Source organism: Hydractinia symbiolongicarpus, chromosome 6, assembly GCF_029227915.1.
Source record: "Hydractinia symbiolongicarpus strain clone_291-10 chromosome 6, HSymV2.1, whole genome shotgun sequence".
Classification (NCBI taxonomy): domain Eukaryota; kingdom Metazoa; phylum Cnidaria; class Hydrozoa; order Anthoathecata; family Hydractiniidae; genus Hydractinia; species Hydractinia symbiolongicarpus.
Genome location: NC_079880.1, coordinates 17566006 through 17578840, shown reverse-complemented (window position 1 = coordinate 17578840; position 12835 = coordinate 17566006). Strand labels below are relative to the sequence as shown.

Here is a 12835-nt window from a genome sequence, read left to right as displayed (position 1 = left end):
GGTCTCAATGCAAAGACTGTGGAGGTGGAAGCATCTGCCCTCATCAAAGGATGAGATCTCGTTGCAAAGACTATAAGAAGACAGGTATCATATCGTCAACAATGAACAACGTCATTTCACCTGCCAGCAACGAGGACAATTGTTGAATCCATTCAAAGAGTTCATTCTTGGGGTTTATCAGGAACACATAGTCATCCTTCCAAAGTGAGGCTCTCTCAAGGTAGGTGCTGTTCCACTGTATAGTAAGGCATAATATGACTATGTTGTAATAGTGACGTTTGTACTCATTTTCAAGCAGGTCCAGGACACGTTCCTTCACAACGTCTATCATTTTATTAAACGTCCTGTTTTTTATGTATTTTTGGGATCGTGGAAAGGCAATTGGTACAAATTCACGCACCGCCGTGTTTGTTGACTAAAAACCCCTGACAGGCGGGGCAGTACGTGGTCTTGTATACGAGGGGTAGAGGATCAAACACTATCTTACCCTCTAGGTATCGTAATACTTTGCGATATCTCTCAACGAGTCGCGCCTTTTCCTGAGAGACAGGGCAGGGTGCGAGGTTAAAAAAGGGTATCTTGATGGGTGTACAAGGTCTTTACAAAACAAGGCATAGAGGCGTAGGTAAAACTCGTCCTGTTGAGACCCTCTAATTTCTTTACAAATTCTCGCTATATCAATCATTTATTGTTTCGGGACTATACTTGCGAGAATCCACCCCTTTTTTTCCGCCATTTCGCGACTAGCTCTGCCCGCGGCAAAGTATGCAACCATCTTCATCACGTCGTTCATGTCCATTTTGGCAGACGGGCGTGCAATGCCTTGAATTTCTTACCTGCCAGAGCATAAGCAAAGGTGAAAGTTAGATCTACGACAGTCTCGTAGAGCATATCTAAAATTTCCTTCTCTTTCGGAGTTATGTTGCTTGTCATGTGAGGTGTTACTTTACTCGTCATTTATTTAGTGCATTTTAAAAATGTCAATTTGAGGCTTGCCCTGTTGAGGCTCAGGACAAACCGCGGGCTTGTGAGGTTCTCCACCATTTTTACCTCCAAACGTATACCGCACCCCAACCCCTATCGCGAGCACGGCAAGCGCCCCTACTCCGTAGAATAGACATTGTCCATCGACTTGTGCGGACCTGATGCAGGTTCCTGATCACCTGATGAAGAACTTTTGTCTACGTTCTTCTGTAAGTTTTCCTTGTTCCTGCGATTCCAATCCGCAAATCTCTTGCCAGCGGCAACACGACCTTTGTTCTTCTTGGATATGATTTGGTTAGACTCTTCACTCATTTCTTATAAGCCATAGGACTTATAAGAAATTACTTCCTTTTTACTATAAGATGGATAGATAAGCTCTGATCTTCAAGGATCTCCATAGTCTCTTTTATCCCTTTGAGTATAGCTTCGGGGGTGTTTAGATCTCTGTCTAAGTATCTCAAGAACTCTCTAAAGGTCATGGTTTCTTCCTTTGGTGGAGCTATTCCAAGCTTCCTCATCTTCATCAGTGCCGCTAACTTGTGCCCCTGAGCAACTCTTCCCGGGTGCTTTTTGTTTACTTCGACATTTTTTTCCGCGCGTTGCTGATTGATAATAACACTACACGCGCTGCTCATCTTTGTTATCCTTAGTCTCCGCTCCATCATCTTTTTTGGACATATGTCTCGCTGTATGGCCCACCACCAAGATAGGCGCCAAACACCTGCCAATTGTGCAGTACACGAGAATCCCCAGGTCTACCATGGCATCTCTAATTATCACATCTTCTTCGATATCTCTTCGGAGGTCCTCGACGCTGTCAATGTCCACGAAATTCCCAACAAGGTTCGCGTACAGCGAGACTACGTGGGTACATAATACCTTTTTCTTGAAGCTCACGTTGTACGCACTCGGTATGTACCTTCTCGATGGCTCCAACAGGAGCATTATCAACAAAGTCTTCTGTCCATTTTTTCGGTAAAAGATGCCCTTTGCCTTTACGCAGAGCTTCCTTCAGAACCTGGCGCTTATCGGTGGGCTTTTCGATATGTTCAAAGGATTGGGCGGAGTCGAATACTTGTGCAAACTCTGACATTCTCTTTATTGTATGTTGAAATTTTAGATAGGATAGTAGTACTATCACATAGGGTAGAATTACCACAATATACAATCACACTTCTATTTATTCGAAGTGTGCTTGATCAACCGCGCTGGACTACATTCTACTCGGAGATATATCGATTACCTTTCGTTTGATTATCTGCAACCCACATGGGCTCTATGTTAGTGTAGTGTAGTCTTTTCAATTGTTCTTCCTCACTAGGATATTCTCCACTCTCTCTGTATTTTTTTGGTATCTTGTGATCGAACTCCCACTGCCTTCGGTTTCCCCAGTTCATCCCGCCCCTAAACTGTGGCTGGATGTGCTTCATGAATGTAACAATATCACATCCTAGATATTCCTGAGATGATATCTCTGTATCATGATTTAAGGTCTTATGAATCCTGTTAAAAGTAAGATTATACAGATAACCAGGCCGATCGCATGTTGAACATTGGCCTCTTTGTTTTTTATGTGGGCACCTTGTACGTTCTATTGACGCCCTCTTATTATCGCGGCATTTGGTGCATTGCCTTGTTCGCTGTCCGTTACGTTGGATCCCCTTGAAGTTGTATGGTGGTAGGGTTTGCTTACAGTGCGTGCATTTCCTGGTCCCCTCCATATTGTTTTTGTTTTGTGAAGGTAGCCTTAAAAAACTTTGGACAGATTTTAGAAACAAATCTCCCTTGGAAAAACCTTCTAGGTTTTTTTTATTGTTGTTTGAAACCTAGAAGGTTTTTGATTCTGCGAATGTCCCTTTCAGACCCTTTGGTTTCCCATCTCCCAGATGCTTTCAGTGCTGTCCTGCTTTGCACCTTTCCGCCAGGTCTAAGCCTGCTATCATAATGATAATATATATCGAGCTTCGTATATAGCTATTCAGTATCACCTTGAGTATTACCCGTGTGGAAATCCACGCATCACCCGGTTTGCTTATTCACGCATCATACAGAAAAGCTCTTGATTATTCATAAATGTTTAAAAAATTTATGAATGAGGCAAATGAGTTTGATCTTGTTTTCACCGCTTCATACTGATGAGAAAATTTAAAAGATAAGCGGGATGGTATTGCACAACCCTTTTGTCATAAAACGCCGAGAGACCGAGCTTATTCTGTTCGTACGTAACCATTCCCTGGTTATGCACCCGGAAACCTACGTTTTTGGCCATGTCTAGACCCACCTTTAACGTACTCATGTACCTAGACCAAGTCACGGCATTTTGCTTCTTCGACATGCCCTTACAAGAAAATTTCGTACCACTTTTTCCCTCGATAAAATAGCACTTGGACGTCAGAGCAGCCATCCGAAACCCAAAGAATTCCACTTTGAGTAACCCTCCCGTTCGACTCGAGTACTTATCAGTGACGAGCCAGTTTTTCACATCCTTGTCGTACTCGTCAAGGAGTTCGGGGCGAAGAGATAGCAAAATAGGCACTGTCAGTGTCCATATACACATACTCAAAATCTCGACGATCCACGTACTTGTCCAGGAAGTCGTAATAAAAATTTTGGCTAGCTGATATACCGCGATACCACATTGTTAGGCTCTATCAATACTACACTTGTGTTTACCCCTTCTGATGTTGTAAGCATTTCCAATCTGTTCAAGATCTTCGAGGTACGGACTTCGAAGGGCTGCATCAACCTCCTTTTCATCCCTCGTGAACGTAGTATCTGCGTGCCTCGCTAAATCCTCAATCATCTTACCGTAAATCTGTTTCCCTTTAACTTTGCTGTATCTCCCGCATTACGTTTGTCGGGGTCTTTATCGGCCTGTCGTCGTGCATCGGCAATCTCCTTCGGGAACCATGCAAAGGGCTTACCTCGAGTGTACTTGAGGAACTGGTGAAAAGTAGTCACTTTCAGCCTATGGTCAATGTACCATTTCAGCACGGGTGTATACAGTGGGATTTTTACAGTTTTCATCAACCCTAGAAGCTTACGCGTACCCGGAACACGCTTGCGACCCGTAGTTTTCAAGTACTCGTGCATATGCTTAGGGATTTGATCGTCAGGCATTTCTTTCACGACAAATAGCGGGGCAATTTTGCTGAATTTGTCACGCAGATTTTTAGGTACCTCGATATCAACCTGCGCAAACCCAAAGAGTGATCCATCTAGCACACCTCGCGTCAATAGCTTTACGTTATGCGGTGATGTTGGTGTAGCCACCTTGATCAGCTGTTCCTTCCCACAGGGAAAGTCTTGCATCAGGGTACTCGGGTAGAGCATGTTTGCGTCGTACCTTAGAATGGTCTTGCACTTGTGGGGTTCCTTGTACACGTGAGATCTGATACCCGTCACGTCTCTTTCATGGTATCTACAGAATACGATCGCGGGACCACCAACTATCCCCGTCTGCAAGAGGTCGTAGGCCTCGTTCCTCGTACATTTTTCACATGTCTTGCGTACCTCTTTACAATTTTTAAAAATCTTGCTATAGCAAGAGTCCTCGCACTTGTGCCTGCAGGGTTTCCCTGGAGCGTATAGCTCCAACTTGTGGTTCAGCCGTAGAGACTTGTTCAACACGTAACGCATCGACACGCCCGGGATGTTTACCGCGTCCTTTAAAATATCGATCTCATCATTGTAAAACTGCAACCTCGTCTTGTCCACGGCTTCAATAAATGGTTCCACGTCGGCCAGGTTGTACTCACGCAACCAGTCCATCATAGTGACGCAACCCCACTTGTAAAACTCCGCGCGGAATGTTTCGTACCCTTCGCGAGATAGTGTGTTTTTCCCACTTAACCGGCTATAGAAGTCCTCGTGCGCGACAGGCCCGACATGGTCCAACTTGCTATGGCTCGTCAACCACTCGTATGGAAACATGAGCTTTTCGAGCTTACATTCCAGAGACTTGCACAAACCGTCATAGCCCAGACCAGGGGCAAGGAAATTCTTGATGTCGAGAAATTTAAACCTCGAGGTTGTGAGGAACATGTAGTCGTTGTCTTTCTTAGCTACTGTGATTTATAACCTTGCGCAATTTCTTCGACAAAATACCGCTTGATGTCGTACTTCTCGCTGTTAAACCCTTTTACCGATACTTGGTTTATCCACTCGTCCCACAACTCCTTGTTCTTTTTGAAGAGCATCTCGAAGTCGTCAGGCTTGGGGTACATTCTCTCGACCTTCTCCACAATCAGGGCATGTCTCTTTTCCAGCTCCTTCACAAACTGTTCAACCAAGACCTTGGGATCCTCGTGCTCAATGAACGTCGAGTCTCCTTTCAAGCTATCGGCAATGCCAACACTTACAGGAATATGTCTGGAAATATATGTTAAATCAGATGTTTGTTGGTAATTTAAAGGTTGTAGGAGGGCTTCAAAGTCGAACACAATGTAGTGGGGATAGGGCCTGAATTCCTTCTTAAAGAACCTCTAGCTTTTGAGTGGTTTCTTACATTCCCAGGCCGTGACGAGGATGTACCCCTGTTCTTGTATTAGATCTTCCTTCTCCATTGTTCGTTTGAACTGGTATGTATTAGGGTTTGACTGGCAGGAGCATCCGTGCCACTTGCACCCGTAGTACTCGTAAACGGTCTTCGTGATGGGCTCATAACCCTCTACCTTACACTCTTTTCCTTTACCATCACGGATAACACGTTCACCACCATGCCCACATAAGGCATGGTAGAGGTGTCTTCCAGTTTGGGTTGACATGCATTCGATCCATCGGGATGCGGCGTAGCTGAAGCTTTCACCGTAAAAGACTTTCTCCGCCCTGCTCGGGATACGTTTAACCTTTCCACCCTTGCAAATGATTGTCGTCTTGACGTCCTCGCATTCGATCTTCTTATGCCGTGATAGGTTGCAGACCTTTTTAAAAACTTGTCCACAAACCTCGCATTCCCGCAGTTTTTAGTGGGTTTGTCTACATTGTTGATATAAAAACAATGCCCATCCACCATGTCATGATGGATAGTGTCTAAATCCTCTTTGTGCTGGTTTTGACCATAGACGAGTCGCCATGGTGCTGTTTCAGAGTTTGTCTTGGGCTCAAATACTCTAATGTTGACCTTGAATTGTTTGGCAACGCCCTCCAGATCCACCAGCCTCGTAGGTCTCACATCTTTACACTTAAGCTTAGGGTCCCCTTAGTACTCTTGAGCTAACTTGAGAGCTGTTTTTGTTAGACGTTCCTTCCCCCGTATTACGTCAGCCCTCTCTCTTACCTCCAAGCATCTCCACAAGGATAAGTTATCCGTTCGTTCTTTTTTTCCATCCATGGCGTAGATGTATTTATTGTTTCGCAACCAACCCGAGAGAAGGCCGCATCCCAGGAGAGGTTCACGCGTGCTTATCACCCTCATCTGTACGTGATCAAAGTCAATATTGCCCTCGTATGCTCCTGGGGTCTCGGTGGTCCTAGCAGGTGGTAGGTAAGCCTTAATTTAAAATTCACTATCCTCCAGCTCGAGACGCTTCATGTTGCATTCTTCAAGGAACGCTTCAATTTCGGCGATGCTTGATAGTGACCTGGAGATCTTAGTTTTGTGGTAACCAGACACGCCACCTCCACCCTTGTAAATATCACAGCTGAAGCTGTACACGAACTTAACACGCATTTCTATGTGTGGCGTAATTTTTTGCATAATCGCGTTCTTCAGAGGTTGGTTCAAATCCTTATTGAACCGCCATATTTTGATCCTATTTCCATCTTCCAACATCTGGATATCGTCCTTCTGGATGTCCTCTGTGTAGTCTTCCCGTGCCTCCTGTTCAAGCTTGTCGTGAAGCGTTGTCCTTCCTGAAATTTGTTCCTTTGCCGTGTTGTAGTAGAAAGCAACGGTATCCCGCACACTCTGTAGTCGATCGGTAAGAGCGTCGCGAGTTGCTGCCACTGGTGCAGACACGGTGCTATATAGTTTGGCGATTGCATTCTTGAACCAACTCACTTATATATACACATTTCAACAACATCCGAAGATTGCAGAAAATGTTGTTGAAGGTTTTGCGCATGCGTTGATTGTCGGCGGATTTTTGCTGATTTTGCGGGGATGAGGCGTGACGAAAAGCTGTGACGTCACAATGGTTTTTATGTTTGATATTTTATATGAGAGTTAAACCGTGGTTTTTGGAAAAATGTGGTTTTACTGACTCCCTAGTGTTACTAGTCTTTAGACGCCTGTGGATGTAGTTGACGGCGTTCTAAAGCCATGCTGCCTGGAAAAATGACTTAGTTCGTCGTAGTCCATTGAGAGTGGAAGGACTAGACCATTGGTAACCTGTCCAAGCACGAGGAACTACGTGATTACGTGTAAGGCCGTTATTAGGCGGCAAAAACCATAGTACAGCCTTTAGACGCTTGTGGATGTAGTTGATGGCGTTTTGAAGCCATGAAGCCAGGAAAAACAGCTTAGAATATCGTAGTCCATTGAGAGTGGAAGGACTAGACCCATGGTGACTTGAGCAAGCACGAGGAACCACGTGAATTGCGTGTGTAAGGTCCTCATTAGGGCGCAAAAGGTCATATCACAGCCTTTACACGTCTGTGCATGTAGTTGCGCGTTTTAAAGCCATGCTGCCAGGAAAAACGACATAGGCAGTGGGAATCCATTGAGAGTGGAAGGGTTAGAGCAGTGTTAACCAGCGCAAGCACTTGGAACCACGTGATTTATGTGTAAAGCCGTTAATAGGCAGCAAAAGGCCATATTACAGCCTTTAGACGCCTGTGATTGTAGTTAACGACGTTGTAGAGCCATGCTGCCAAGCAAAACGACTTAGTTCGTAGTAGTCCAATGAGAGTGGAAGGACTAGGCGAATGGTAACCTGCGCAAGCACGGGGAACTTCGTGATGTACGTGTAAGACCGTTATTAGGCGGCAAAAGGCCATATTACAGCTTTTAGGCGACTGTGCATGTAGTTAACTGAGTTCTAAAGCCAAGACGACCGGGAAAACAACTTAGGATGTCGTAGTCCACTGAGAGTGCAAGAAAAAAAACAGTGACAACCGGCTTGGACGCGTGGAACCACGTGATTTCCGTGTAATGTCCTTATTATGCCGAAAAGGCCATATTACAGCCTTTAGACGCTTTTGCATGTAGATGACGGGTTTCTAAAGCCATGGCGAAAGGGAAAACTGCTTAGAACGTCGTAGTCCATTGAGTGGAAGGACTAGACCAATGGTAACGTACGCAAGCACGAAGAATCGCGTGATTTGCGTGTCAGGTTCCCATTAGGCAGCAAAAGTCCATATTACAGCCTTTGGAGGCCTGTGCATGTAGTTGACGACGTCCTAAAGCCATGGCACCAGAGAAAGCTACTTAGGACCTCGTAGTCCAATGGTGAGTGGAAGGACTAGACCAATGGTAACTTGCGCAAACACGAGGAACCATGTGAATTGCGTTTAAGGTCCTCATTAGGCCGCAAAATGCCATATTACGGCCTTTACACGCCTGTGCACGTAGTTGACAGCGTTCTATCTAACTATAAAAGATCAATTGAATGTGTTCCGTTTGACACAGAATAAAAAATACGCTGTTTATAAAAAGAACGCTGTACAATATCAGCGCCGAAACGAATCTACGGTAAAAGAACAACTAAAATTTGTTCGATGTGAACATAACAGTAAGTACAAAACTCTACATGACAGAAAACCAACACTACAGAAACGCTTAGAAAATCTTGCTGAATACAATGTTGATACTTCTTTGAATGAAAGTTGCATTTCACATCATAAGTTTAAAAAATCTGTGACATGCATATATGGTGATAGTATTATAAAAAATGTTAAAGGATGGAAGGTCAAAGAAAAAAAACTCTTAGAAAAACAGGATATCATTATTCAATCATTTCCTTTCGCCAATACAGACCGTATAAGAAATTATATTATACCACTGGCAGAAACGGATAAACCAAAGTGATCTTTGCTCTTCTAAATCCCCAAATGAAATTTCAGACTCTATTATTGACTTGGTAACTGATGTCAGCAAATCATGTCCTTCTGTAATGGTGACTGGACTTACTATGCGAGATGATAAATTTAGCAAAAAAGGATTAGAACTTTACAGGATTTTAGAACGATCATGTCAAGAAAGAAATATTTGCTACATAAACATACTAATATCAGCAAACACCATTTGAACGGCAGTAAACTTCATTTGAATAAGAATGGAACAAAGAACATGACCAAAACATTTGCCAGTTATATCAACAAGTGCTGATATGTACTGCTCAGAGACGCACTTCTATCAATTGAATCTTCTCAAATTAGTGATGTCAAATCCATTAAATATTTGAAAACAAAAACATGTTCAAACTTATGATTGGACACTTAAACATCAACTCAATCAGAAATAAATTTGAACAGTTAAACAATCTCTTGTTTGATAAAGTTGATATTTTCTTAGTATCAGAAACAAAACTTGATGGAAGCTTTCTGAACTCACAATTTTATATGGATGGTTTTTATCCACCATTCAGAAACGATAGAAACCAATATGGCGGAGGTGTTATGTTTTATGTTAGGAATAACATTGTTTGAAAGAGAGAAATCGATAAATCGTCCTTACCAGAAGATATAGAAGCAATATTGTTGGAAATTAATTTACGTAAACAAAAATGGATTGTTGCTGGCATTTATAAACCACCATCCTTGAATACTAAATATTTTACAAGATGCATTCGTGAGTTTCTTTCGAAAATTAATTCTGATAATATTATTTTAACTAGTCGATAAAGACCCGTGGAAATATCCACTTAGGCAATAGGACATTGAAAAAGTTGGTTTGCTGACGTCAGCATTGCAAATCCAAAAACAAATTGGCGAAATTTAGTTTAATCGTTGTCTGTAACGTGTAGAGGTTGAAACGCTGATCAAAATAATGTATAAGATCATATCTTTTCAACGAACGACAAAGGACATAAAAGGGTTTAAAAATTAATGACCCGTTAAAACGCAAAAAATTTTTTCAGAAATTTATATCCCTGTTACCTTGAAACGATGATCAAGAAAATGTATAGGACCATGTACTTTTGACAAACGGTTGCAGAGATATTGGGGTTTAAAGGTTTTTTGATAATGACGGGATGATCGTCCATTCCGAAACGGATTGGGGAACCAGGTTTTGGAAAATTATCCAAATTGGTCCTAGGTACTCCCTAGTTACCTACGCGGTGAAAAATCATTGACGTCACCACCTCGTTTCCACGTTGTATGGCCTCTAAGTTTTAGGTGCACTGTAATGGCTTCATTAATTTAATATAGGACATTGACGTTAAAGTAGTGTTATTGACGTCGCGCCGTAACGTCAGAAAATTTAACATATTAGACATAAGTTTTTCGGCGACATCAAAGGAAAATGACGATATCCACTTTGCCTGTTACAAACAGACACAGTCTCTGTATTATTATAAGAGATGGGTGATTTCAATGCTGTTGAACATGACGATGATATGCTACTTTTTAATTCAGAGTTGCGTTTAAAAAACCTCATTAAAAAACCAACGTGTCACAAATCATTACAAAATCCATCATGTGTCGATCACATATGGGTGTCTGATTCTAAACGATTCCACCACACCAGCATTTTAGAAAACGACCTTTCTGATTATCACGATATAGTTGTAACTTTCTTAAATGTGGAAGTACCAAAGAAAGATCCTAAAATTATAAATTATCGTTGTTACAGACTTTTTAATGACGAACATTTTAAACATGACCTTGAATCACTTATTGCATTAAACAATGACTTAAATTACAACGACTTTGACGAACAATTCAGTCAGTTGGTCAGCAAACACGCCCCTATAAAATACAAAGTTGTCAGAAGTAATAACTCTCCATTCATAACAAAAGCAGTACGAAAGAAGATCATGATTCGATCTAGATTTAAAAATATATACAAAAAACACCCTTTCATTAAAAACCGGGAAAACTTTAAAAGGCAAAGAAACAAATGTGTGGCTGTTTGTAGAGACGCAAAAAGAAGGTTTTGCACATCACTAAATATGAACAACATATTTGATAAAAAAAAGTTCTGGAAAAATGTAAAACCGATATTTTCTAACAAATGCGTAAAAGATGCAATCCAAGTAATAGTTGAAAATGATCAAATAATTCGTGAAAAAGAACATATAGCAAATATAATAAATGATCATTTTGTTAATGTCACGAATTCTTTGAATATTGATGGAATTTTGCACGAAAACTATAACGGTATTAAAAAAGTTTTTGAAAACGTCATCAAGAATTACGAACAGCATCAGCGTATAATTTGGATAAACAAACATGTTACCACTACCAACAAAATGTGCTTCAAACCAATTAAAATTGACATCATGAAAAAGTATATTGGTAACCTAAAAGAAAACAAATCCGGTCCGAAAGGAGCAATTCCACCGTGTTTCCTCAAACATTACGTCGATGTGCACGGAGAACATCTCAACAAGCTGTTTAAGAAATCTATTGTCGATGAAGTTTTCCCTGGAGCATTGAAATTGGCTGATATTTGTCCACTATCTAAAAACGGAGATCGTTCATCAAAATTGAATTATCGTCCTGTTAGTAAACTGAGCAGTGCGTAAAAATTTTTGAACGTATTATGTTTGATCAGATTATGAATTTATTGATAGTAAATTATCACCTCTTTTGTCAGGTTTTCGTAAGGGTTTTAGCAGCCAGCATGTTTTGCTTTACTTGATAGAATCGTGGCGAAAAGATCTTGATAAAGGAAATGCTGTAGGGCCGCTATTGATGGATTTGAGTAAAGCATTTGATTGTGTGGATCATTATCTGTTAATAGCGAAACTACATGCTACTACATTCTCAAAAAGTGCTTTAGGTGTTTTAAGGAGTTATCTCACCAATAAGTTTCAAAGAGTCAGAATTGATGGCTATTTCAGCTTGTGGAAAGAGATTATTAATGGTGTTCCACAAGGTTCGATTCTGGGTCCACTTTTATTCAATATTTATATAAATGATTTAATGTTTATTTTAAATGATAGAGCTGATGTTAAAATTTGTAATTACGCAGATGACAATACACTTTATACATATGGAAAACAATTTGAGGAGATAAAGTTATGTTTAGAAAGTGCCTTTTCAACTGTTAGCACATGGTTTTCCAATAACGGGCTTCAGTTAAATTCTGAGAAGTGCAAACTGCTCATTCTGGAAAAACCAAAAAACAAAGATTTTGTTAGTTTAAATTTGAAAAATAATATATTACAAGAGTCTCCATACGTAAATTTATTGGGTATAATTCTTGACAATCAGCTTTCTTTCAGGCAACATGTTCTTCCATTATGTAAAAAGGCTAATGCCAAGATCAATGCCCTAAAACGTATGTCACCATATATGTCTAATTATAAGCGAAATGTTATTGCTAATTCATTTATTTATAGCATATTTATTTACTGCCCTCTTATATGGAGCATTCATAGTAGAGAAAATAGACTTTTACGCGACAGAGTTGAATCAATATTCATGAAAAGTTCTGCCGAAACTTGTTAAAGGAGGTTTTTTTAAAAAAAATGAAACAGAACCCTCCTACATTAATGATGTTTTTGCATTCAAAAAGACTCCATATAGTTTCCGTACATCAAGTTCTCTTGAAAGGCGCATAATTCGCACCACAAAGCATGGCCTATTAAGCGTTTCTTATATTGCGTCTAAAATAAGGGAGAAGCTTCCAAACTCTGTCCGAAATGCCCCTTCGTTGTCCTTATTCCATCACGGGCTAAACACGATTCCGTTTATTCAATGCAGTTGTCGTCTCTGTGCCACATATATTTGTAACGTACGA

At 41.0% G+C, this 12835-nt stretch overlaps 1 protein-coding gene across 1 annotated transcript; it reads left to right on the top strand.

Moving 5' to 3' along the window:
- The first annotated feature begins 10448 nt into the window (after positions 1-10448).
- Positions 10449-12543, top strand: LOC130648101 (uncharacterized). The gene is made up of 5 exons (XM_057454123.1): positions 10449-11298; positions 11398-11595; positions 11645-11968; positions 12065-12228; positions 12307-12543. Exons 1-5 carry the CDS (start codon positions 10449-10451, stop codon positions 12541-12543), a joined length of 1773 nt encoding a protein of 590 aa, XP_057310106.1.
- Positions 12544-12835: the final 292 nt, after the last annotated feature.

Excerpts from the sequence above, each read along its gene's own strand:
- LOC130648101 (XM_057454123.1), top strand. The coding sequence starts at position 10,449 with ATGGGTGATTTCAATGCTGTTGAACATGACGATGATATGCTACTTTTT. Across the intron at positions 11,299-11,397 it reads GAATTACGAACAGCATCAGC|AAAACAAATCCGGTCCGAAA; the intron begins GTATAATTTGGA and ends GTAACCTAAAAG. Across the intron at positions 11,596-11,644 it reads ATTGAATTATCGTCCTGTTA|ATTATGAATTTATTGATAGT; the intron begins GTAAACTGAGCA and ends ATGTTTGATCAG.